General features: G+C 43.1%; 1 protein-coding gene across 1 annotated transcript in view; it reads right to left on the reverse strand.

Moving 5' to 3' along the window:
• Window positions 1-2729: 2729 nt before the first annotated feature.
• The window catches only part of LOC120048086 (catenin delta-1-like), a 42285-nt gene continuing 17705 nt past the window's right edge, over window positions 2730-27309 (reverse strand). Inside the window, exons 3-21 of the mRNA XM_038993785.1 lie at window positions 19380-19531; window positions 17452-17520; window positions 17147-17269; window positions 16778-17040; window positions 16352-16648; window positions 16025-16259; window positions 15638-15860; window positions 14916-15108; window positions 14688-14805; window positions 14435-14591; window positions 12719-12787; window positions 12524-12651; window positions 12241-12391; window positions 11923-12115; window positions 11597-11796; window positions 11430-11471; window positions 11264-11340; window positions 10978-11069; window positions 2730-4545 (exon numbers count right to left, since the gene is read on the reverse strand). Of these exons, the coding sequence (XP_038849713.1) occupies window positions 11010-11069; window positions 11264-11340; window positions 11430-11471; window positions 11597-11796; window positions 11923-12115; window positions 12241-12391; window positions 12524-12651; window positions 12719-12787; window positions 14435-14591; window positions 14688-14805; window positions 14916-15108; window positions 15638-15860; window positions 16025-16259; window positions 16352-16648; window positions 16778-17040; window positions 17147-17269; window positions 17452-17520; window positions 19380-19526 (2745 nt within the window). The 5' untranslated portion in view covers window positions 19527-19531 and the 3' untranslated portion in view covers window positions 2730-4545; window positions 10978-11009. The remainder of the gene's footprint in view (window positions 4546-10977; window positions 11070-11263; window positions 11341-11429; window positions 11472-11596; window positions 11797-11922; window positions 12116-12240; window positions 12392-12523; window positions 12652-12718; window positions 12788-14434; window positions 14592-14687; window positions 14806-14915; window positions 15109-15637; window positions 15861-16024; window positions 16260-16351; window positions 16649-16777; window positions 17041-17146; window positions 17270-17451; window positions 17521-19379; window positions 19532-27309) is intronic.

Raw genomic sequence — 27309 nt, forward strand, 5'->3', positions numbered from 1 at the left:
AACTCCTCTCTAGCTGCTGAAAAAAAAAGTTGGGCAAGTTTTCAGGCCTTTTGGGTGGGTTTTGAGTGGTCATTTGGCTACAAATTTTAGCTTGACCTGGCAACACTGCTAAATGGGTTGCCACAAATGCACCTGTAGAGAAAAGCCATACGGTCTATGAAAATTCTCTATTTGTGTAGTGTGTACTGGACTGTAAACTGTACAGACGAGTAATTTTTTTTAAACCAAAACTTTATTCCCCCTCAATTAAGCATTTTTCACCCAAATTACAATTATTGTATTAATCTAAAACAATTAACTGTGTGGATCTAGGCCAGGCCTACTGGAATTTAAATCATTAAATACATTCACCGTCAGTGACAGACAGTTATACAGGGCTAATAAATCTAGATTAAGACATTAGAGCATTGTAGTATAATTATAGCCTAGTAATGGTCCAGACTCCAGGTTCTCATAATCTGCACATTATATATACATAGCCCAAGTGGCTGTTGAATAGAACAGACATAGGGACACAATTGAGTCAAAGACAGAAGCCTCTGGGAGTCACATGCAGATCTAATCATGATCTGATTATGAACTTCACCGCAAATTCCACAGGGAGATTCTAAAAACCTTTGATCCACCTTCAAATAGAATCCTATGGCACAGGCAGAATTCATCCGAATTCCACGACTCAAGTTCAAAGGGTTCCATTCCCAGTGTATTCCAAAGGGTCAGTGAAAAGGACTGGGTTTGAGGGTGAGGTATCCTTGTGCGGTTTGGGTCTAGGCCAACGTTCCTCAAATTTCTCAAAGAAGAGTGGATCGGTGAATGGCCCAGAGTAGATAATGTGCTGGATTAGGTAGATGATTGCCACGACCATTGCACTGATCAGAAAGAACGGTATGAGCGGCCGCAGGTGAGCCCACACGACCCCCACCTCATATACTAACGATCCCAACCCACCTTGGTTACCAGTGTGAGTGGTGCGGCGAGACGAGTCTGGGAACGTGGTGGGTGAACCATCCTGCGTGTTGGAAGACGGGGGAGAGAGGTGATCCATAGTGGAGTAGTAGAAAGAAGAGTGATGCAAAACTTTTTCAATATTTAAGTTATTTGTAGCCTGTGATGTCTCCAGTTAGGCTAATCATCCATGGAAAAAATAAATGCAAAGAACATTCTGTAGTTCGAGTCACTAATCTCTTGCACCACACACTTCCTGTGCTCAGTAGCTGTTGCTCTCTCACACAGACACTAGTTACCCCCAGTGCTTGTCAATAGTCCATGGCTGGTAAGGTTTAGCCCTTTGCTCCAAGTTTGACTTGAAGACTTGAATCTTCATGGGTCTGAAGTCAACATGTTTAAATCCTCACTAACATGCCATCTGGAGCAGGTGGTGTTCCCTCTTTCTCAATCTGTTCTTTAGTTTTCCTTCTCCTGCTCTGCTGTGTGGATTCTGGAGAAACATGACACTGCGCATGATTGAGAGAGCAAATGAAGGAGAGTGGCATCTTTAAATAGCTCTAGTACCAAGTGACAGGAGAGTGTGCAACAGGGGAGCAAGGAGAGAGAATCTGCTGTATTAAGTGCCCTCAAATTTAGGGAGACACACACACTAACACTTATTCGCTCTCGTATGCTCATACAGGGGCAGACTTAGTGATTTGGAGGCCCTAGGGGGAAGAATAATTTTAGGACCCTTGTAGGTATATTTAAAAAATATTTGATAAAACATAGATTTTGGCCTTACTGCTAGTCAAAAGGAAGTGTTTAGAAGTGTCCTATACCTGAGATATAAGCTCAGAATTTATTTTTTTACCATGGAATTAGCTGTATACCTTTGACGGGGAAATGCCCTATTCATTTTTCAGCCCGGGACCGGGTTACCTTCAGACGAGCCCCGTGACACTTGTTGGGGTCGCAGAGCAAAACGGAGAACACCAGTATTCGTGAGAGTTACAATTTCTAGGCCAAACCGTTCGGACGCTACAGAGGTTTTCGTGATGTCTCCTGGTCTGACAAACATCGCTGTAGCGCTGAAGTCAGCAGATGCAGTGGATTGAGACGCAGCCCATGTAAAAAAATATATATATTTTAAACAGATTAAGGGGCTTGAGCTGAGAAATGTTCTATGCCCAGCTCATGAGGCCCCTGCCTCCTCCGCCTAATGGTAAGTCTACTAGTGCGCTCACACACACTTGAGGCTTCATGATCCAGCCTTCAGCTGTAGTTAAACTGCATAAGCTGTAATGTCTGTCTGCCGAGATGTCTGGAATACTGATAAGGGTTTTCGAGTGGACATTGAGACACTTTGAAGCGCTCATGTTCATTGGTCACATCCACCCTGGTATCGTCTCACAGCGTGAGACATGAGTCAAAGAAGGCTGAGCACATTAAACACTCAAATTTCATCTGTGGCCAAAATGTTCCCCAGGGTCACATCAGCCTGTTAGGTCACATACAGCAATGTCTAGGACTTACTGGCCAAGGTGTAGACTCAAAAGCAAATTCAGAGGGGTAGAAACCCCTTTCAGGCATCTCAAATGTAGTAGATGCATATTAACTGAGTGAGGCACAAGACTGAGCAGACCACCCGTAGCTCAAGCCTTCATGGTTATTAAGGCGGGAATGTGTGTTTGAGTTAGTTTGTCCGGGTAACCAGACTCCCTAAGCTGTACCCCTTTAATTAGACATGTTTATCCCAAGTACACATCTCTAGCTGTCACATGCACACAAATCTTATCAAATCTGGTCTGAGAAAAGATCTTTATTTTATAAAACAGTATTGCCAGTTACATATTCTTACTGAAAAAGAAACTTTTCAGAACCAAGGCAGGTATGTTCATCATTGTACATGAATAGGCAATAATAACGAGAAATGATGCATGTGGAATTGGTCTCTTGCCATTCAAAGAAAGTGGTAAAAGCAGAATAAAAAGTATAACAGGTTGCATATGCTTCACCCATCACTCCCAACAACCACTCCCAAATCAGAAAACAAAATATTAAAAACACGGGCACAAAATTAAGTCAAAGCACAAAGAACAGATCTTATATACCAAAATGTGCTTTTAGTGTTTTCCCCTTAGCCTGGTCCCGCTGTGTCTACACTCGAGTCCCCTCTGAGGGAACCAATTCTCTCAATACGTAACTACAAGTGTCATTTATAGAGAAGTCCAACCTCATTCTCCTTTTCAACCATTGGTCCATATCAGCGGCACATTGCTCTGTCCGGTGTAACAGTAAGTACTGACTGAACTATAGTGCGATTAGCGTTATAGGTGGTTCAGAGCATTGCAGAGAACTGTCTTTTATTAAAACCGACACTAATAATGTCTAACATGCAGAATAAAGAATCTTGTGAGTTCTATGCAATACATTTCTAACAACCCATCCAATTGAATAGGCCCCAGGTCTGTAGTGGGGTTCTGTATAGTAGTGTGGGGAATGAGTTCCTAGTGTTGTAGTTTAGTGTTGGAACGTTATCTAGGGCAATGTAGGACTAAGAGCTGTGGTGCTTTTTAACAGTGTGTGAACTGTAGTATTCCAGCTACCTGCACAGCAGAAGCTAAATCCACACAGCCAAAGTTAACATATCAGGAGGGTAAGACAGCAGTCTAACGGTCATTTCTTTACATTAGGGGAAACAGACACGTTAAAAAAAAAGATTATCACTCGACAAAAGATGCAGTTGGTAAATCTGTAAAAGCCACAATTGAAAAGGACAAATAAAATAAATATTTGCCACAGGAGTAGAAAAACACATGAAAGCACAAAATGAAATCCTTTAAAACAAACGGTCATATGGGTTTTGTTCGTTAACGAAGCTCTCACACACATCCATCTCACACAGATCTCCTGTATGGCACTCACACACAAACACCGGCCTTAAACTCTCCCAACTAACCCAAAACCAACCAGACGAAGATAACTAGAAGAGATTAAAATAACTCCTATACAGACACTCTGAATCTATGAGGGCCGAGCCCCATTGGTCCACCAGTCACTTCCCACTCACCAATCCCAATCTGGGCACTATTTAAATTAAAATCAACCTTGAAGGCAGACACCTCCCTTACCAATCAAACATGTCCTCTTTTTATATACATACCCTACAGATATTTAAAAATAAATTCATCTCAGGATGCAGGTGATGGCAGCAAATCTGATTCACGACAACACACATGGATGAGTATGAGGACGATAAATCTAACGAACGCTCACTGAGCCAAATGTTGGATGTAAGTAACCATAGAAACAACAGAAATAAACAATGATTGTCAAACAAAGATGATTGCCTTGAAAAAGGGAATATCAATAAAACTTAGAGATAATATATTTCTGATGCTACTATGATCCGTGTGTGTGTGGTGTCAGTTTGAGTGTTAGATTTCTGATTGCAACACAACTGCTTTCTTTGGATGCCAACCCTCATCTTCATAACCACAGACTTGTGATGGAAGGAGCGAAAGAGGGGGATGAGAGCAAGTCTGTGGGTCTCTCCTCAGTAGCAGTGGTAGGGCAGGGGCAGCTCACTCTGGGTGATGCACACTATCAGTTTTTCTGGAGGGAGAAGAGAATGATTGGCAATACATTTGATTAGTGCATGTGTTTATACTTCAAAGAGTAAAACGCAAACGGTACACCCAAGTGGATTCTGTGGTGCAAGTATGTGAGTCTATACACAATATGCCAAAATGCAAGTGCCTACAGTATTTTGTTAAGGTATATGATACAGCATAATACACAAGTCCACATAGCACACCAGTGTGAAAGCCTCTTGGGTATTCAATGTTCCCCCTGTATTTATCATTGCGCCAAATAGTATACACGGAGTGTACAAAACTTTAAGAACACTTTCCTAATATGGAGTTCCACCTCCCCCTTTTGCCCTCAGAAAAGCCTCAATTCATCAGGGCATGGACTTTACAAGGTGTCAAAAGCAGTCCACAGGGATAGTTGCCCATGTTGACTCCAATGCTTCCCACAGTTGTCAAGTTGGCTGGCTGTCCTTTGGGTGGTGGACCATTCTTGATACACACAGGAAACAGTTGAGTGTGAAAAACCCAGCAGTGTTGCAGTTCTTGACACTCAAACCAGTGTGCCTGGAACCTACTACCATACCCTGTTTAAAAGGCACTTAAATATTTTGTCTTGCCCATTCACCCATACACAATCCATGTCTCAAGGCTTAAAATCCTTCTTTAACCGGTCTCCTCCCCTTAAACTACACTGGTCGAAGTGGATTTAACAGGTGACATCAATAAGGGATCATAACTCACCTGGTCAGTCTCATGAAAGAGCAGGTGTTCCTAATGTCTTGTACATCGAGTGATATATACACACACACATACTTATATATATTATACACACATATATATATATATATTATACACATATTATACACACACATATATATATACACACATATATACATATACACAAACATATATATATATATATATATATATATGTGTGTATATGTATATATATATATATGTATGTGTGTGTATATGTATATATATGTGTGTGTGTATAAATAAATAAATATACACATATATGTATAAATATATATATTATGTATAAATAAATATATATATACATATATATGTGTGTGTATATGTGTGTGTATATATAATATATATACACACACATATATATTATATACACACACACACATATATACAGTGGGGCAAAAAAGTATTTAGTCAGCCACCAATTGTGAAAGTTCTCCCACTTAAAAAGATGAGAGAGGCCTGTAATTTTCATCATAGGTACACTTCAACTATGACAGACAAAATGAGATTTTTCCCCCCAGAAAATCACATTGTAGGATTTTTAATGAATTTATTTGCAAATTATGGTGGAAAATAAGTATTTGGTCAATAACAAAAGTTTCTCAATACTTTGTTATATACCCTTTGTTGGCAATGACAGAGGTCAAACATTTTCTGTAAGTCTTCACAAGGTTTTCACACACTGCTGGTGGTATTTTGGCCCATTCCTCCATGCAGATCTCCTCTAGAGCAGTGATGTTTTGGGGCTGTTGCTGGGCAACACGGACTTTCAACTCCCTCCAAAGATTTTCTATGGGGTTGAGATCTGAAGACTGGCTAGGCCACTCCAGGACCTTGAAATGCTTCTTACGAAGCCACTCCTTCGTTGCCCAGGCGGTGTGTTTGGGATCATTGTCATGCTGAAAGACACAGCCACGTTTCATCTTTAATACCCTTGCTGATGGAAGGAGGTTTTCACTCAAAATCTCACGATACATGGCCCCATTCATTCTTTCCTTTACACGGATCAGTCGTCCTGGTCCCTTTGCAGAAAAACAGCCCCAAAGCATGATGTGTCCACCCCCATGCTTCACAGTAGGTATTGTGTTCTTTGGATGCAACTCAGCATTCTTTGTCCTCCAAACACGACGAGTTGAGTTTACCAAAAAGTTCTATTTTGGTTTCATCTGACCATATGACATTCTCCCAATCTTCTTCTGGATCATCCAAATGCTCTCTAGCAAAATTCAGACGGGCCTGGACATGTACTGGCTTAAGCAGGGGGACACGTCTGGCACTGCAGGATTTGAGTCCCTGGCGGCGTAGTGTGTTACTGATGGTAGGCTTTGTTACTTTGGTCCCAGCTCTCTGCAGGTCATTCACTAGGTCCCCCCGTGTGGTTCTGGGATTTTTGCTCACCGTTCTTGTGATCATTTTGACCCCACGGGGTGAGATCTTGCGTGGAGCCCCAGATCGAGGGAGATTATCAGTGGTCTTGTATGTATTCCATTTCCTAATAATTGCTCCCACAGTTGATTTCTTCAAACCAAGCTGCTTACCTATTGCAGATTCAGTCTTCCCAGCCTGGTGCAGGTCTACAATTTTGTTTCTGGTGTCCTTTGACAGCTCTTTGGTCTTGGCCATAGTGGAGTTTGGAGTGTGACTGTTTGAGGTTGTGGACAGGTGTCTTTTATACTGATAACAAGTTCAAACAGGTGCCATTAAAACAGGTAACGAGTGGAGGACAGAGGAGCCTCTTAAAGAAGAAGTTACAGGTCTGTGAGAGCCAGAAATCTTGCTTGTTTGTAGGTGACCAAATACTTGTTTTCCACCATAATTTGCAAATAAATTCATTAAAAATCCTACAATGTGATTTTCTGGAATTTTTTGTGTACCGATGATGAAAATTACAGGCCTCTCTCATCTTTTTAAGTGGGAGAACTTGCACAATTGGTGACTGACTAAATACTTTTTTGCCCCACTGATCTACAGGGGGCCCCAGTCTTGATCTGTCCAGTGCAGAGTCCATAACATGAAACAAAACTTAAAAAGAGAATGGCCTGAGTTCAGGAGTCAGATAGAACCATTTTACACATATATATATATATATATAATATGTGTATATAATTTATATATTTATATGTATAATATATATATATACACACATATAAATATATAAATTATATACACATATATACACACACACACACATATATATATACACACACACACACACACACATATATATATACACACACACACACATATATATATATATATACACACACACATATATATATACACACACACACCAAAAATACATGCAACAATTTCAAAAGAATCTGAGTTAGTTCATTAGGAAATCAGTCAATTAAATAAATTCATGTCCTAACCTATGGATTTCACATGACTAAGCAGGGGTGCAGCCAGCCAATCAGAATGAGTTTCTCCCCACAAAAGAGCTTTATTACAGACAGAAATACTCAGTTTCATCAGCTGCGGTTGTGAGACTGGTTGGACTTAATGCGAAACTCTAAAATGATATTTAGGCGGCTTATGGTAGAGAAATTAACATTTAAATTCCCTGGCAGCAGTTCTGGTGGACATCCTTGCAGTCAGGATAAGAATTGTACGCTCCCTCAACTGGAGACATTTGTGGCATTGTGTTGTGTGACAACACCGCACATTTTAGAGAGGCCTTATTGTCCCCAGCACAAGGTGCACCTGTGTAATGATCATGCGGTTTTGTCAGCTTCTTGATATGCCACACCTGTCAGGTGGATGGATTATCATGGCAAATGAGAAATGCTCACTAATAGGGAAGTAAACATTTGTGCACCAAATTTGAGATTTTTTTTTTGTTTGTGTATTTGGAAAATTTTAGGGATCTTTATTTCAGCTTATGAAACCAACACTTTAAACCTTACGTTATATTTTTGTTCAACGTGTGTGTGTGTGTGTGTAATATCTACAGTGACAAGAAAAAGTATGTGAACCCTTTGGAATTACCTGGATTTCTGCATAAATTGGTCATCAAATTTGATCTGTGATTATCTAAGTCACAACAATAGACAGTGTGCTCAAACTAATAACACAAATGATTGCATTTGTCTTGTCTATTGAATACATAATTTAAACATTCACAGTGTAGGTTGGAAAAAGTATGTAAACCCCTAGGCTAATGACTTCTCCAAAAGCTAAATTGGAGACGTTTAGAGCTGCCCTGCCCTATAAAAAAACCTCACAATTGGAGTTTGCTATTCACAAGAAGCATTGGCTGATGTGAACCATGCCTCGATCAAAAGAGATCTCAGAAGACCTAAGATTAAGAATTGTTGACTTACATAAAGCTGGAAAGGGTTACAAAAGTATCTCTAAAAGCCTTCATGTTCATGAGTTAATTTAAGCAGACTGTCTATTGTTGTGACCTAGATGAAGAGCAGATACATTTATGACCAATTTATGCAGAAAATCAGGTATTTCCAAAGGGTTCACAAACTTTCTTGCCACTGTATGCATGAACAGTTGAAGTCGGAAGTTTACATACAGCTTAGCCAAATACATTTAAACTCGGTTTCACACAATTCCTGACATTTAATCCTAGTAAAAATTCCCTGTCTTAGGTCAGTTAGGATCACCACTTAATTTTAAGAATGTGAAATGTCAGAATAATAGTAGAGAGAATGATTTATTTCAGCTTTTATTTCTTTCATCACATTCCCAGTGGGTCAGAAGTTTACATACACTCAAATAGTATTCGGTAGCATTGCCTTTAAATCGTTTGACCCAAGTTAAACATTTTGGGTAGCCTTCCACAATAAGTTGTGTGAATTTGACCCATTCCTCCTGACAGAGCTAGCGTAACTGAGTCAGGTTTGTAGCCCTCCATGCTCGCACACGCTTTTTCAGTTCTGCCCACATTTTCGATAGGATTGAGATCAGGGCTTTGTGATTGCCATTCCAATAACTTGACGTTGTCCTTAAGCCATTTTGCCACAACTTTGGAAGTGTGCTTGGGGTCATTGTCCATTTGGAAGACCCATTTGCGACCAAGCTTGAACTTCCTGACTGATGTCTTGATGTTGCTTCAATATATCCACATCCCTCATGATGCCATCCATTTTGTGAAGTACACCAGTCCTTCCTGCAGCAAAGCACCCCCACAACATGATGCTGCCACCCCCGTGCTTCACAGTTGGGAGGGTGTTCTTCGGCTTGCAAGCCTCACCCTTTTTCCTCCAAACATAACAATACGATGGTCATTATGGCCAAACAGTTCCATTTTTGTTTCATCAGACCAGAGGACATTTCTCCAAAAAGTACGATATGCAGATGCAAACCGTAGTCTGGCTTTTTTGTGGCTTCTTCCTTGCTGAGCGGCCTTTCAGGTTATGTCGATATAGGACTTGTTTTACTGTGGATACAGATACATTTGTACCCGTTTCATCAAGCATCTTCACAAGGTCCTTTGCTGTTGTTCTGGGATTAAATTTGCACATTCATCTCTGGGAGACAGAACGCATCTCCTTCCTGAGCGGTATGATGGCTGTGTGGTCCCATGGTGTTTATATTTGCTACTATTGTTTGTACAGATGAACGTGGTACCTTCAGGCATTTGGAAATTGCTCCTGAGGTCTTGGCTGATTTCTTTTGATTTTCCCATGATGTCAAGCAAAGAGGCACTGAGTTTGAAGGTACGTCCACAGGTACACCTCCAATTGACTCAAATGATGTCAATTATCCTATCAGAAGCTTCTTAAGAAATGACATAATTTTCTGGAATTTTTCAAGCTGTTTCAAGGCACAGTCAACTTAGTGTATATGTACACTTCTGACCCACTGGAATTGTGATAGTGAATTATAAGTGAAACAATCTGTCAGTAAACAATTGTTGGAAAAATGACTTTTGTCATGCACGAAGTGCATGCACTAACCTACTTGCCGAAACTATAGTTTGTTAACAAGAAATTTGTGGAGTGGTTGAAAAACGAGTTAGACTCCAACCTAAGTGTATGTAAACTTCCGACTTGAACTGTGTGTGTGTATGTGTTAGATAATATATATGTGGACACCTGCTCGTCGAACATTTCATTCCAAAATCATGGGCATTAATATGGAGTTGGTCCCCCTTGATGCTATAACAGCCTGCACCCTTCTGGGAAGGCTTTCCACTAAATGTTGGAACATTGCTGCAGGGACTTGCTTCCATTCAGCCACATGACCATGAGGGAAAATCGGGCAATGATGGGCGATTAGGCCTGGCTCGCAGTCGGCGTTCCAATTCATCCAAAAGGTGCTCGATGGGGTAGAGGTCAGGGATATTGTTTTGGCATTGCTGGATTACTGACAGGGCACATGCCCATTGCTTTTGTTATGTTTGAGCATAAGAACACAAATGGCCATGGCAAAATGTATAGAATTGGAAATAGGAAATTAACTTTCACACAGCAATATTCTCTCTCAGCGCCATGGGAAAATGTTTACAATTAGAGAATTAAACCATTTTTAAACTAGGGGAAACACTGATGGTATTGTATACTACTAGAGTATTCATACCGCTGAACTTCAATCAGTTTTCACTGCACACTATACGGTCTACAAAACCAAGGTACTGAAATAACACAATATTGACACAGTGTTACAGCAGAGATAGGTAATAGGTATCAGAGACAAAAAAGACAAAGGACAGAGTCCATGCAGGACAAGAGGTGAAACGTACCATGCTGTTACATGCAGAGGGGGAGAGGGGGGCTAACCATCGTAGGAGTCCAACAGAGGCAGTGAACCCTTTCTGCCTCCATACACCCCACGCTGAGACAGAATGAGAAAGACAGAAAGAGCGGGAGATTGTGAAAGTGAGAAATATACTGTGAGTAGAGACGGTGGTCGTCAACCAAAAGAAAATAGAGACGTTTTAAAAAAGGTGTGAAGGAGAGAGAACGGGTTAAAAGGCATGTGTGTTTAAGTTAAAGAAACAATGTGTACATGGCAGGGGTGTGTCTTACCTGTAAAGTGTCTGTGGCATTGAGGGAGTTGTCCAGAGTGTGTCTCCTCTCCATCTGGTCCAGTGTAGAGTAGGCTTCTAAGATGTAGGGAGGAAGAGCATAAATCCCCGATAAAAATAATGTATTACCTGGGCTAAGCTTTGTCAGGGTTTTTTGGGATACTCACCAGGCCCTAGGTCATTCAGTGGAATCATATCCCTCTTCTCCCCTGTCGAACAAACAAAAGCCATTACATTCTGTTTGCTTCCCTAAAGTTCCTACAGTTTATGTCTAGCTTTAACTTGCTGTTAAGGTGCAAGTCTGATGCAAATACAACTCTATTCCAAGAGTCACCTCTGTCTAGCAGTGGCATGGTAGTGTCCTCATAGGTCCCATTGGTGCGTGTAGAGGGGCCGTTGGCGGTGGGGTTGAGGTTCACCATGAAGTCGGTCTTCTTCCAACCATCCTTCTCCAGGGGGCGCCGCAGATCTTTGTGCCCCCAGACCAGCTGTAACACCTGGCCTGCCCCACGCACCTCCCGCTCAGACCGCTTACTGCAGGACCAATAGACATACACGCCGTTAGACATGTACTGTATGAACACTGACCTATCAGTCACAAACGGCAACAAAATAACTTGTTAATGAGCAGTTCAGTTCCACACGCAAACACACTCTCACCCATCCTTGTTGATGAGTACCAGTCTCTCGATGCCTTGGGAGGCCCTGAGGGTCTTGGCGGCCTCCAGGCTGTTGCCCAGCACCTCAGTGAGCGTACTCAGTACAGACACCACCGTCTCCTCAGACAGAGGTCGTGCCGATTGGCTCTGGCCACCCGGCAGGTCTGCCACCAGGTGGGGCACAGCGTGCTTACCTATGGGAGGACAATACATCCACTCTTTAGTGTATCTGGGCAAAAAAATGTAATCTATCTGCTGATGAAAAACGTATTTCCTCATGAAATTGTCATAACATACGATATCTGATACACCAACTTACCGAGCAGCTCGCGATTGCGGTTGTCGATGGCCAAGTTCCTCAGGGCTCCCGACATGGCTCTGACCACGCGGTCGTTCCCATGAGCCAGCAGCTCTGCCATCATGGGCAAGCCCTTCTCCAGACGCACCGTGGCCCGGATATAGCGACCATACTGAGGGACAGAGGGGGAGAGAGAGGGAGTAATCTGCGACCAATGCCATTGGGGTAATGCTATGGATCAGAAAATGATAGACAAGACAAGGAGATTCAGGTAAAGGTGAGAGGTGAGAGGCTGTCCACTCACAGTCCAGCGTCCGGCACACAGGTTCTGTACAGCCCCGGCTGCGGCCTCCAGCACTGAGGGGTTCTGGCTCTCTCTCAGCAGCGACGTGTACACACGCACCACCTCTGGCTGGAACAACAGCTCATAGCCTGGTAGGAAGAGGGATTTCAGTAACTGATTCTGTGTCCACTGTTTTCGTATGGTGTTTTGACTTACCTTTGGCAGGCATCGTCCTCTTCGGAATATCAACCTGGTCCACACTCCCGTCATCCGCATCCTTCTTACCTGGAGAGAGAGGATGATGAGTGGGGATGAGGAGAGGACAAAACGATCTGGAGCTCATTCTGATTGAGGTAGATGTAAAAATACATTTTATGCGCATCTGAATCTGTTCCACCTCAGCCCTTTAATAGATGCAGAGTCTCCTCAGAAAGACATCATGGTATCATGCACTAGTTGAACAGCATGCACTCCGTTTGTCACGTCCCATTTACAGTAAAGGCAATGTTAAGACCAGCCAGCGTTAGGAAAAGCCCTTATTTAGCCACAGTACAGTACAACACCAAGGCGGCTGCGTTTACGGCAGCCCAATTCTGATATTTTTGACGAATCACATCAGATATTTTTCAGCGCTGATCTGATTGGTCAAAAGACCAATTAGTGAAAAACAAGATCAGAATCGGGCAACCTGCATAAACGCAGCTGAAAAGAATCTTACCTTTGGAAAACCACTCATCTAAACAGGACAGGAACACAAAAAGAGGATGGGTAGAGGACAGAGGGAGGGAAGGAGAAAGTGAAAAACTGAAATAGTAACCCAGCCACCAACAAGCACAAACCCATCAGAACCACAAGAGCAAACCCCAGCCCATGGCACCCAATCATCACATACAAAGTAGGATTATGTTTCCACTAACCACAGATCTAAGGTCAGTCTAAATCTCACAGCCCTTTTAATGAGTAAGGACTGGGGAGAGGGTGATCTGATCCTAGATCTGGAGTTAAGGGAAACTTTCTACCTCTAGCCACAGAGAACACACAGTGAACTATGACCTTTAACCCATAAGAGTTTAAGCCCTGCTCGTCAAACATCTCAGTCCAAAACCATGGGCATTAATATGGAGTTGGTCCCCCCTTTACTCTTCTGGGAAGGCTTTCCACGAGATGTTGGAACATTACTGCGGGGTCTTGCTTCAATTCAGCCACAAGAGCATTAGTGAGGTCGGGCACTGATGTTGGGCGATTAGGCCTGGCTCCCAGTCGGCATTCCAATTAATCTCAAAGGTGTTTGATGGAGTTGAGGTCAGGGCTCTGTGCAGGCCAGTCAAGTTGTTCCACACAGGTCGACAAACCACTTCAGCACTGACCTCGCTTTGTGCACGGGGGTATTGTCATGCTGAAACAGGAAGGGGCCTTCCCCAAATTGTAGCCACAAAGTTGGAAGCACAGAATCGTCTAGAATATCGTATGCTGTATCGTTAAGATTTCCCTTCACTGGAACAAAGGGGCCTAACCCGAACCATGAAAAATAGTGTATTTAAACCCTTATTTTTGTCATGAAACAGTCTCCATATACACTCACATCCATTTTTGTCTCGAAGCCTGTGGGCATCCTAGAGCAAAACCACCAACATTTTCATGAGTCTCACCTTTAAACTGGTGGACGCTACAGACAGAATTTGACATCTTCTGTACCGACTGACTTCAGACGAGTCCCAAGACGCGTGTGGGGTTTGGACGCTACAGACGACTTTATGAAAAGACCGATTTTCAGGATGACTCATGGTCTGACAAGCTCTAGCGCTGATTGAGATGCATCCAATGGGGAAAAAACAGATCTCTAGCTTAAACAGATATGTTTATTTTGCTAATAAGATTTCCGGGGGGGGGGCGCGGACATCGACCTTTTGGGGTTACAGACCAGTTACTGACCTTTGCCCTTCCGTGAGCCAAAGCAGCCGGCCTTGTTGGAGCCGGGGGCGGGGCCCTGGTTTAGGGGTGCGGCCTCCTGGTAGCGCTCGCAGCCGGGAACCTCTCGGTGAACCTGATAGGACAGATTCCTCAGCAGACAAACACTGTTCTCCACCAACTGCACAGAGACAGGGAGATGGGAGGTTTTAAAGGGTCCTTACTCAAGTAAAATTCATCAGCAATCGATTAGAAGCTATGGGGTTGAGTTAAACACCTTGTTGTCCACATCTTTGCGGTTGATCTGTGATTGGACAATGTACATCAGTGAGTCCACCAATCCTGCACACTCTCTCAGCTTCCGCCTGGCCTCACTACGTTCTGAGCTCACGTTTCTGAACAAAACAAAAAATATATAGTTACAATGTTAAGGGTTCAACATCCCCAATACATACTCCCTTTGTCCGTTCATCTCCTGCTGTCCGTTTCCTCTCCCTCCACGTACCTCAGACAGCCAGCTGTGTTGGTGAGGGCCGTCTCCCACTCCAGGTGGCGTGGTTTGAGGCTCTCCTCCCCTCCGCCACTCCCTCTCTCCCAGCCAGAGTGCGGCACCATCACCTCGTCTGAGAGGGCGTGTAACGCGTGGTCCACGATCTCCATCTTCACCAAGTCGTGAGACGATAGGTTCCACAATGTGCCTGAGGAAGAAGAGGGAGATGCGTCCATCATCTTCATGACTCTGTTCTCTGATTGGGACCAATAATAAGGAATTATAGTAGAGGTGATAAGGCTGAAGTATAGTAGGAATACTACACGGTAATGTTTTCCTGTCCCATAACTAGTACTGTAATAGAGTAGTTATAACAGTCAGTCCCTCCAGAATTCCAGGATTACAATTGGGGCAAAATCAAATTCCTGCATATTATGAGGGCTATTTCCACATAAAAAACGTCAAATCTCAATATTAACACATAAAACGGAGCCATCACCGCAGTACACAAAGAGTACTCGTAATTTAAACTCTTCACCGCAAAATCACCGCATATGGTTCAATCAAACCACACGTCAAACTTTGCCGTCTGTGCATTTTCGCCACAAATTGGTAAAAATCATTGCATATTGCTATGCAAAATTACAGAATTGCCGGAGCAAAATCAAGCATTTTTGCCAGCATACAGCACAAAAAAATCCCTTTGAAATCTTGGAGGGACTGAACAGTAGTATTACCTGTAATGGTGTCAGTGAGGTCTTGGTCTCTGGCCTTCCTCAGTAGCCGGACTAAGGCGGGGATGCCGTCACAGTTCTTGATGGCGATCTTGTTGTCGTGGTCTGGTCCGTACGAGATGTTCTTGAGCGCCCCGCAGGCCGAGTGGTGTACATCCCTCTTGGGGTTGTCCAGCAACGAGACCAGAGAAGGGATCCCCTTTAAACGACGCACCTCCGATTTCACCTACATAACCAACATGGTCACACACCAAACCCATCCTAAAACACTGACAGCAGTACTTTAACACTTGTAATATCCATAATTTCAATACAAATCAGTGTCTTTGCTAGTATACAAGGTTTGTGTGTGTGTGTGTGTGTGTGTGTGTGTGTGTGTGTGTGTGTTACCTTGTCGTTCTTAAAGGTGAGGTGCTGGAGGAAGGCAGCAGCATTGGTTTTGACCGGGTCCAGCCTGTAGTTCAACATGGCGATGACCTCAGGGAGCTCCGGCTGTCTCCAGGATGTGGGCGGACCCTTCCTCAGGGTGCTGTCCAATGACGCCATACTTCCTCTCTCCATGTTGAGGCCCCAGGTGTAGGGGTCGACTCCTCCCATGTCCCCTTCCAAAGTGTCCTCACAACTCCTAAGGGACAATTGGACAAATCAGACGCGAATTAATTGGTGTGTGTGTGTGTGTGTGTGTTGTACATACATATCCGAGTGGTGTGTGTCTACCTGAGCCTGCGTCTGTCCAGTCCTCCTGGGCCTGGGCCTAGTCGTGGCATGGTGCCGTATCCTGGATGCATGGTGGGAGGAGCCATACTGTACTCCACATCATCATATCCCAGACTCCTCTGGTCATCCTCCATGCCATAGTGGCCCTGGTGGGCGTAGCGCCTGCCCCCCATCTCCAGGGCACTTCCCATGCCACTCACCCCTCGCCCCACCTGGGGCTGGGCTGCGTAGGGGTCCAGCTGCTGTCTACTGGGGGCACGGTACCCAGAGTCAAGGGTCCTGTACCCATCTGCAGGTCTGGAGAGAGACAAAAGAACAATTATACCAAAGATAGGAAATCTTCACAAAGGAATACAAGCATTTTTCTTTCTTTACAGTGCTTTTTGGCATTTTCACAAACTTTAATGACAGTGGCAGTGGTCTGACCTGTAGCGGTCGTCCATGCGTGTGCCTCTGCTCAGGCTAGCGTAGGCCTCAGAAGGCGGGGCACTCCTGTAGTCGTCATAACCCCCCGCGGGACCGTAGTGGTAGTTCCTGGGGACCGTGGCTGTGGGGTAGTCCCCCCCTCCACCCTGCCTGTAGGAATGGTCCAGAGTGGCACTGTAACCGCCCATGCCCGAGACAGACACTCCCCCGTCAATGGACATCGAATCAGAGGGCAGGACAGTACGTGAGGTGATCACCTTCATCTGCAGAAGAGGAAGTACATCACCATGAGACAGGAAGTTGTAGATAATCGTTTGTCATCCATGGAGGAAATTATTTTCAGTTACAGTACAAAGTGTGTGTTTATACCCCGTTCCCTGCACGCCGTCCATTGGATCCATCGTCTGAGAAGGCGGAGTGTACTTCCTGGGAATCACCTTCTGGTGTGTAGCTCTCATCTAGAGCGCCATGTGCTGGGTCCACCATCCTGTACTGTTAACACAGAGCATCACACACAGAGCATCACACACAGAGCATCACACACAGAGCATCACACACAGAGCATCACACACAGAGCATCACACACAGAGCATCACACACAGAGCATCACACACAGAGCATCACACACAGAGCATCACACACAGAGCATCACACACAGAGCATCACACACAGACCTGTGTCCCGTTAATGTATCCCTCACTCAGTTTCAGTCGTTCTATGTCTGCATCCCCCAGACGCCCGTTCTGAGGAGGAGAGAGAGAAACAGTCAACCAAGAGAACTCATATCCACAGGCGTCTTTAGAGACATTATAGAGGATCCAACTGGGTTGTAGTCTAGGCTAAAACATCTCCCTACAATCACTCGAACACTGCTGGCGTCATGACAACCAAAGAGACCCTGTTCTCTCAATACCTCAGTCATCGGCCACAATTGAATACTTTGAAAATGTATCCTTCCTTTCCTTCTCCCTTTGAGGTAATCAATGCCCAAACCATTTCTTCTTTCACCACTCATTTCATGTTAGACCACTTCAATGAAGGATGGATAGATGGGTGGAGGACAAAAAAAGGTGGGTCCATGGCTGTAGTGCAGACTCACATTTTTTTTTATAACTATCCCAAGATAGACCCCAGTGTCGTTTCCAATGGGAGCAAATTAATCAGTAGGTAAGGAGTTGGGCAGAGCCAAGCACAAGCTAGTGAGATCCTATTGGCTCGTTCTAGCATGTATTTGCATATTTCTGTTGGACAGCACCTACTCTGTGAAGTGTGCTTGTGCAATAACTCAATTCTCCCTTGCACTCAAACTTAGTCAACTGTTTGTAACAGATGCTAGTTTTGGAAACAGAAAACTACAGGGAGGTCAAGTTTCAAAGAGAAAATTAGCAAAATGCCGGCCAAAATCCATCTTGCTCCATCCCACTGGGCTTCCCAGCCCACTGGGCTTCCCCTCACCACCTTATTTGGTAGTGAGTGGAAACGCCAAGAGGATGCTTCACATTTATACATCCGATGAAATATCTGCCTCATTGTTCAATCTGTGCTATAGCTGTGTGGCTGTGTGTAGTGCCTACTCTGTCCTCAAGGGGTCAGGCCTGTTCATCCACTGTTACAGGAGGAAATGCATATTTCCCTTCACATTCTAAAGCTGTTATGTTAACAAGATGTGTTAAGCACCAAGTTTTTGTCTAAACGTGGAATTATACTTAAAACTTGGAAGTCAAATTAGATAAACAAAGACACCTGAACCGTGAGAGGCAACACCCACCCAGTGACAGTCATGAAACATTGCTTAACACACTGACTAAGCGTGGTAGAGAATGACGGGACAACCTTAAACCAATTAGCCCTGCTAGGATGATAAAAAAAACTTCAAAAAGGCAACCCCTTCACCTTCCCAAACAGCCTGTGTTTACACAGTAAAAAAAGAGGACTTCTCCACGTCCCATCATGGCTCTAAATTCATGATAACACGTAGCGACTTCACTGCTGTGGACAAACACATGATTACATAACATAGGACATAATTATATTATGAGTTCTTGAAGCAGTTCCTCTTTTAGTTGATACGGTGTATCGTTTAGAATGATGATCTTAGTGGTAGTATGAGGCTGCATGCATGAGAACTGACTGCAGCATTTCAGGTGCAGTTTTGACCACAACATGCTGGGGCAAAGATGAAAATAGCTGTAATTACATGACAGAGGCCTGCAAAGGTATGCAAGGGTGGTATGAAGGTTTTGTGTGAATGTGTGGGGGTGCAGTAAGTGTGGTGGTGAGTGACGGCGTTATGCAGAGGTACGTGATGGAAAACGCATGGCCTGTTAAAGCTGTAGAGATATGTAAACACACACACAGTAGTGTGTTAAAGGATAAGGGCTGAAATGCAACGCTCAGATACCACACAATTCACGGCACCAGTGGAGGTACGGAGGGATGGATTATGGGGTTGGATGCGATGGATGGAGGGTGATAACAGCAATCACTGGATGGAGGGCTGGATAGAAGGAAAGATGAGGGATGACTGGTCTTTCCGCCGGCATCTAGAAACAGCCCTAGGCAATCTCCCCTGGGGAGACGTGGATGGGGTCTGGGCTGTTACCTGTGTGTGGGGGAGGGGGCGGGACGGGGGGCTGAGCAGGCTCACTCTCCTCCTCTCCTCCTCCAGCGCTCTGGTCAGCTGTTCAAACTGCACCTCCTGCTCTCTCACCGACTCCAGGAGAGCCGCAGCGCTCTCGCACTGTTCCATACACTCTACAGAGAGAGCACACACACACTGTTCCATACACTCTACAGAGAGAGCACACACACTGTTCCATACACTCTGCAGAGAGCGCACACACATACTGTTCAATACACTCTACAGAGAGCACACACACACTGCTCCATACACACTACAAGGCTTGGGCAGTATACCGGGGTATTTTTCAATACCGTCAAAACTATTTCTTTAAAGTTTCTCAATGCATTTTTATATTTGTAAATACTTTTAAAGTAAATACGTGCAGTCAAATTGTGCAATTCGTTAGGAGATAAAGCAGATTGCGTTCTTCATGTCACCTGTCACATTGTACATTATGAAGCTTACCGTAGTTCCCCAGAACAGTCACGCGTTTGTTTGTAAATAGCACAACGGGGAAAAGCGGAAGCAGTTGAGTCAAGCTGTGTACTGACAAGGGTCACATTTTATATTGAAATTCAGTGTTATGCTTCAATAAAGTGATCAGGGACGGGACGGGCAACTATAGTTTTCCTTCACAGGAAATACATTAGTGCAACACAGTCGGCAGAAAATAGCTTCATTTTCAGAGGACAACAGAAGTGCAACTATTTGGCTGGTAGTCACACAAGTAAATGAGCTTACAATGAAAAAGCAAAGGTCTTTTTAGCAAAAACTATGCATGGCCATATTTCTAATGTTTATCATAGGAAATATAGCTGGCTATATTCTAATGTCATACTTAAAATGAATCTTGTATTTTACTGGTGAAAAGTAGGCTGGCTACACCGACAAAAGAAGCTACACAGTCAGAGAAATTCCGCTGATAGAATGCCGGTGAATTCTCATCCGAGTAGAGAAGTGCAACTGAAGCACAAAATGAGTGATGCCGAACACAAATTAAAATATGCATTTTAGATCTGCGTTTACAAAAACGCAGCAAGATATTTCTTAAGCATTCCTTTTTCCTGTGTGAAAAACACAGAGTTCGGCGTTAACTCGACCTCTAAGTTTAACTTGCTCTTATCTAATTAAGTGCATTAATTAATAAGGTGACGGGTCATCATAGTGTGCTAGCTTTCTGCCGTGTTTGAGAAGTCAAAGCCCTTTGGATGAGTTATTTGTACATCTGACACTGATATCTTGATTTTCTTTTATCTCCATTCTCCGCCCCTCCCCCCTCTTCTGAGCAGAGCAGGCAGGTCCGTTGCCCTAGCGACTCCAGACAGACCGCGTGTACACATGCTGCTCCTTCAGACACGTATGCGTACATTTTTTATTTGAAAATATTTTTTTTTACATTCGCTTGTAATAGTCCTTGTAAACTCACAATAATTACATTCGGTAGCTCCTACACACACACATTATATATATATATATGTATATGTATATGTATATATACATATACATATATACATATACATATATACATATACATATACATATATACATATACATATACATATATACATATATATATATTTCACTTCAGTTTATTTTAATTTGCACTCATTACCATATTTAGCTAGTAGCCTCCATGGAAATTCACTACTACTTGTGGTAATTTTGTTAGCATTCTGTAATAGACACCCAGTGTTTTTTGGCACCCCCTTGAGTACTAAGCCAGTAATACCGTAACTTCCGGGATGAGAGAAGGACGGTATGAAGATATGTTTGGGCAGTATCCAGATTTTCCTACACTCTACAGAGAGAGCCACGTTACACACACACTAAAGGGAACCCCACACACACACCCTCCATAGTAGTATGAAAAACACTAAAGCAAAGAGCAGGAAGCCTCAAACCTCATGAAATCCCTAAGGTTTGACCAGCTATCAAAGGTAACTATGTAGTCACGATAACAGAACTAACTTCAATACCAGGTTTATCACTACACGCGATACCATCACTATACTTGATTCCAAAACAATGTATGAGCCAGTCACAGAATAGCACTTGAGCCAGAGAGAAACTCAGCTACTGCTCTGTTCAATCACTGGGCATCTTTTGAGTTCAATATCGTCACAATTGAAAAATGTTAAGTCAATAGTTTAAAGACAGCCATGTATGCATTAATGAATCAATTATACAATCATAATCAATTTGACTCTGGTAAAAACAAACTACTAAACAACAATGGTAATAATTTGAATGGTAAATCTCTATGTAAACTATTCTCGCCTGTATGGACGTGGTATTGCGAACAGTAATGAACATTTTCAACATTTCGTGTTGCATTATTCAAGTGTGTTAACTTCTGTGCAGCATGCGTGGGATGCTAACAAAGCAGGCCAGACAGCTCTAGCAATGAATGAGTAAGTGGAGCAGGTACTTTGCTCTTCGCGCTATAAAGGGGCTGCACTGAAACAGACTCACATGAAACACATTTGACAGAAGTACCCGAACGTAACAAACAGGAGTTTTTTTTGTATCGAAAAAGTAGAGAATTTTCAGTATTTCTGTGCAACACTAAATAGAAGAGCAAAAAAGCAGAGATATACAAACCTTCACCAAGAGGCGTGGCTTTGGAGAAGAGGTGAGAGGTCAGGCCAAGGTCAAAGGCTGAGCCCTAGTTGCAGGAGCTCATGGGTAGAGTAGATTAAGTTTGCCAAACCACAAGGCCCAGAAAGAGGAGGATATGGATAAGGCAAAAGATACTGCAGAGGGGGACAGAGAAACAAAGGAAAGAGTGAAAATGCATATTTAAACGTTTAAGACTGCAGGAAGATGATTGCTAAACACTTGAGTATGTAGAGTTGAACACAAGTGCCGCTGAGATTTTTTTTTTTTAACTCCTGTTCACTCCGCTATCATCCAGAAGGCAAGGTCAGTACAGGTGCATCAAAGCTGCACCGAGACTGAAAAACAGCATTATCAAGGCTATCAGACTAAAATAACCATCACTAGCCAGCTACCACCCAGTTACTCAACCCTGCACCTTAGAGGCTGCTGCCCTATATACATAGACTTGGAATCACTGGTCACTTTAATAATGTTTACATATTGCTTTATTCATCTCATATGTATATGCTTTATTCTATTCTACTGTATTTTTAGTCAATGCCACTGACATTGCGAACTAATATTTATATTAAAAATGCACACTATATCTGTGAACATATCGTCCGATATTAGCTAAAAATGCCAACATCGGTATTGGACCAATGTCTAGTTTAACAGCGATGTGAAAAAATTGTCAAAGTTGGCGTGCATACCTATATAACGTAATGACGCCACGTAAAATTGTGCTATACGTGCAACACAGCATTCCTAACCTAGCCCACAATGTCTGCTGTGTGGCTGGAGCAGTCAACGAGTCTAGCAGCCATTTGAAAGAGTAACAGCAAGACAACTCAAAGGTGAAATCCATCAACGCCAAGATAATGGAATTCATTGCACTTGACAATCAACTGTTTTCTGTCGTGGGTGATGTTGGCTTTCGCGACTGGTCACGCATCGGTACACACTAACGTTACCAAGTGCGCTATTGTTCAGATGTTGCCCTACCGGAGTTACACAGTAATAGCGTCACTGCTATTAGCTTCACAACATACTATGGAACGCCGTTTGGGTCTTTGTGTGTCAAAAAAGATTGACAATAACACTGTGTTTTTTGACAAGTTAAATAAGCTTTTAATTTGAAATGTCAAATAAACAGTTCTATTATAGAATGTTGTGTGTTCTGAATTTCAACATGCAAGCCAAGCGCCACACTATCAGTAGCACTGTCAAAGCTGTACAAAAAAGTCACCAAACAAGCAAACACCGGCCACGAACTGTGTGTTTATAATACCGCGTTGGTAATAAAGCATTATTTGTTCGACCGCAACTTCTGGGGTAGCTAGCTAGCTTAGTACCTAGCTAGCGCCAATACAACCAGCCTGAAAACAAGAAACTGCAGTCATTTTCACTATTCTTAGCAATGATTTAGGAATCCTTGTGAGTAAGTATTAGCTAGGTAGCCACTTGTTCGCCTATTGAAATTGAACTTCAGTTCATGAAAATAAATAGCTAGCCAGCTACTTAACCCTGTTGCCCGAAGCTAACGTTATAAACAGCCAGCTAGGGTCACCTGGCTAGTGAGACTTGACCTGACCGGGTTGTGTAGCTAGCCACAATAAGGATTAGCCTTCAAAATAAAAGTACCTCTTTGAATGTGATGCAGAAGGTTACAATTGGTGGAATCATGCCATATTTAGACTATATAATGTTAAACAAGGTTGAAATGTGAAGCAATGAAATGGGGTATCAGTCTACTGTGACACCCACAGAACACAACTGTGAAGAGTTTACGCAAATATTAGCGTTGTAGCTCTTATCGCGGGAGTGCGACTGTGTGAAATCACCTCCCCAGTCAGCCTATTGTGTGTATTGACATTCATATCGCACTGTACAGCTTTACCTAAGAATTGGAGATCAATAACATGGGCTAACAGTCTACTCAATACACAATATATTTTTTCCCCCAATGTCTTCAGAGTTATCACTCCAAAACATCCACGCAGTATTGTTTTTCCTCTGGAATAGTGTTCAATACACATAGGTTGACAATAAATGTGGCTCAATTCACAGTTGTTTCAGAGGCCCGCAATGCTAATTTTCTCTGGGTGTCACTGAGTAGACATACCCCATGTCAATGACCAACAACCCATAGGTAAGGCTGTACAGTGAAATAAGTATGCCCCAATGCAATTTTAAAGTATAATACATCAAGTGTGATTTCAACAGATTTTTCAAATAAACAAATTATCGTCTTTTGTTGATTTTTATATAACATCCCAAAACCTCATGATCTTTTCAATTACGGCATGAATCTATTTGTATTCATTTGCATCACTGTTAATGACATACTTTTATTTTGTAGGCTAACTGCAAAGTCCACTTATTTAAAATGACACCTACCCCGTCCAAACCCAGACGATGATGGGCCAATTGTGCACCTCCCTATGGGACTCCCAATCACGGCCGGCTGTGACACAGCCTGGATTCGAACCAGGGACGGTAGTGACGCATCTTGCACTGAGATGCAGTGCCTTAGACCACTGCGTCCGTGTGTGTGTGTGTTAACTATTTAACTGTACTAAAACGCTTAAAAAGGCTGCAAAAAAAATTGATATCGGTATCAGGTTTTTTGGCAAGGAAACTATTGGATATCGTATCGACCAAAAATATCATATCGATGCATCACTAATTTATTTCTTAATTCCATTCATTTACTTTTATATATGTGTGTATTGTTGTGAATTGTTTTTAGATACTACTGCACTGTTGGAGCTAGGAACAAGCATTTCGCTACACCCGCAATAACATCTGCACGTGAACAATAAAATGTGATTTCTGTTAATTTGGTGAAACAGCCCAAATGGCTATCCCACCAGACAATACACACACCTATATTACACTAGCTTTAACAGTATAGTAGCTGTGGTTCAGTTGAGACTGCAGCTCTTGTCTGGGCCAGACAAAACACATTGTCAGCAGAGAGACAAGAACACCAACTCCCAGGATCCATCTCTCCTCTCCTTTGTTTAATGCCCTCCAGTACGGTCCGTCCCTCCCCCAGCCCATTTCTCACTCACTCTCCCAACCTCGCCTTAAGCCCCATCGCTCCTTTTTCTCTCTACCAATCGCAATCCATCCTCCTCTCCCCCTCTGTCAACGTCCCCTCTTTCATCCCTCTCCCTCACTGTTTTTCGTTCCAGCCTCTTCAGAGCACACAATAGAACGGAATACAGTATTATCAGAGCCAGACAAACAGGCTCAGACGGTAGTAATTACTCTTATCTGCTGATAAAACATCTCATGCACCCACTGGTTCCTGGTTTAAAAAAGGTTACTATACCAAGGCTCCACACACAAACAAGCACAGACATACACCTGTCAAACCGGTTTGGCTAGGGAGGGGCATGGGGAGACCGAGGTGACCACATTTCTTTGTCTCTTTCGGTCTGACACACATAGACACAGGACTCTTGGTATACTACTGCCTCTCTCAACAGCTACTGAAAACCAGGAGTAAGAGCTGTGGTTTAAGGGTCAGCCACATCGGGAAATCTGACTGCCGATGGGTACTTTGCACCTGTACCCAGAGAGTCGTCAGTTAACAGTTAACAGTGATTATTATTTGACCATGCTTGTCACTTATGAACATTTTGAACATCTTGGCCATGTTCTGTTATAATCTCTACCCGGCACAGCCAGAAGAGGGCTGGCCACCCCTCATAGCCTGGTTCCTCTCTAGGTTTCTTCCTAGGTTTTGGCCTTTCTAGGGAGTTTTTCCTAGCCACCGTGCTTCTACACCTGCATTGCTTGCTGTTTGGGGTTTTAGGCTGGGTTTCTGTACAGCACTTCGAGATATTAGCTGATGTACGAAGGGCTATATAAAATAAACTTGATTGAACAGTTTTACCTCCGATTTGCTTCTTTTAAATACTCATGGCCACAAGGTGGCAGTACGGTAGCTTGTTTGGCTTGTGTCTGCTGTTGCTAAGGTACGCTAACTGGCAAGCTACACTAACGTTGCTCGCTAGCTATTTTGTAATAAGCCGTTGTTGACACTAACCAGATTGCTACAACTAGATAACTAGCAACATCCTTATATCACAATGGATTTGTAAAAAAATATACAAAATATTTAAAAAGCCGCTACCTGTCGAGAGTCAATGGAATAGCTAGCTATGTTGTGCTAAATGGCTTTACTAACCATTTAGTTAACAGGTAGCAAGAGAAATGGCCGTATGGGATAATGGAGAGTGAATTAAATGATTTCTTCATCTTGATAGATTGCTAGCTTGGTAGAGCATTTAGTGTTGTGTGTATTGTGCTTCCTGGCTCAGTAAGAAAGCTAACGTTAGCTAGCTAACTAATGAAAAGGTGCACATTAACAACCTAACAAAATTCCTTCTTCTAGGACAAAAGTCCTTAGCAGATGTAAAGATTTTCTTTAGAAAAACAAACTACAACAAAGTTGCATATTTTAACAATTGATGAAAAGGGAGTGGTTTACACTGAGAAAAGTTCCCTCTGTCAGCGCATACACTGATTGGCTCTAAGTCAAGTTCTCTGCCACTGACGAGCATTTCGATTCTACAAGTAGAAACGGCAGGGGTGTAATCAATACTCAGATTCTGTTGCAAAACATTAATCCAAAAGGAAAATGCAACCAAGAGTTTTACCAAATGACCGTACGACAGATCACATTTTCACCCTGCACACCCTAACTGACAAACAAAACAGAAAAATCTTCAAGCTTTGATAAATTAAAAAAAGGCTGATTCAATTTGGCATGAGGGCCTGCTATGGAAAGTAGTGTTGGGGGAAAAACATGACATAAAATGTCTTTCCACAGGACCAGGTGGTGAGACAGGGATGCAGCTTAAGCCTCACCCTACTAGAATCTGAAGTCAAACATCTGTTTGCTGAGGATCTGGTGCATCTGTCCCCAACAAAGGAGGGCCTACGCAGCACCTAGATCTTCTGTACAGATTCTGTCAGACCTGGGCCCTGACCGTAAATCTCAGTAAGACAAAAATGGTGTTCCAAAAAAGGTCCAGTCGCCAAGACCACAAATTCCATCTAGACACCGTTGCCCTAGAGCACACAAAAACTACAAACCTCGGCCTAAACATCAGCGCCACAGGTAACTTCCAAAACTGTGAACGATGTGAAGGCAAAAAGGGCCGTCTAAGCCATCTAAAGAAACATACCAATTAGGATCCGTCTAAAAATACTTGAATCAGTTATAGAATCCATTGCACTTTGTGGTTGTGAGGTCTGGGGTCCGCTCACCAACCAAGAATTCACAAAATGGGGC

This window comes from Salvelinus namaycush, chromosome 5 (assembly GCF_016432855.1).
Source record: "Salvelinus namaycush isolate Seneca chromosome 5, SaNama_1.0, whole genome shotgun sequence".
NCBI lineage: Eukaryota > Metazoa > Chordata > Actinopteri > Salmoniformes > Salmonidae > Salvelinus > Salvelinus namaycush.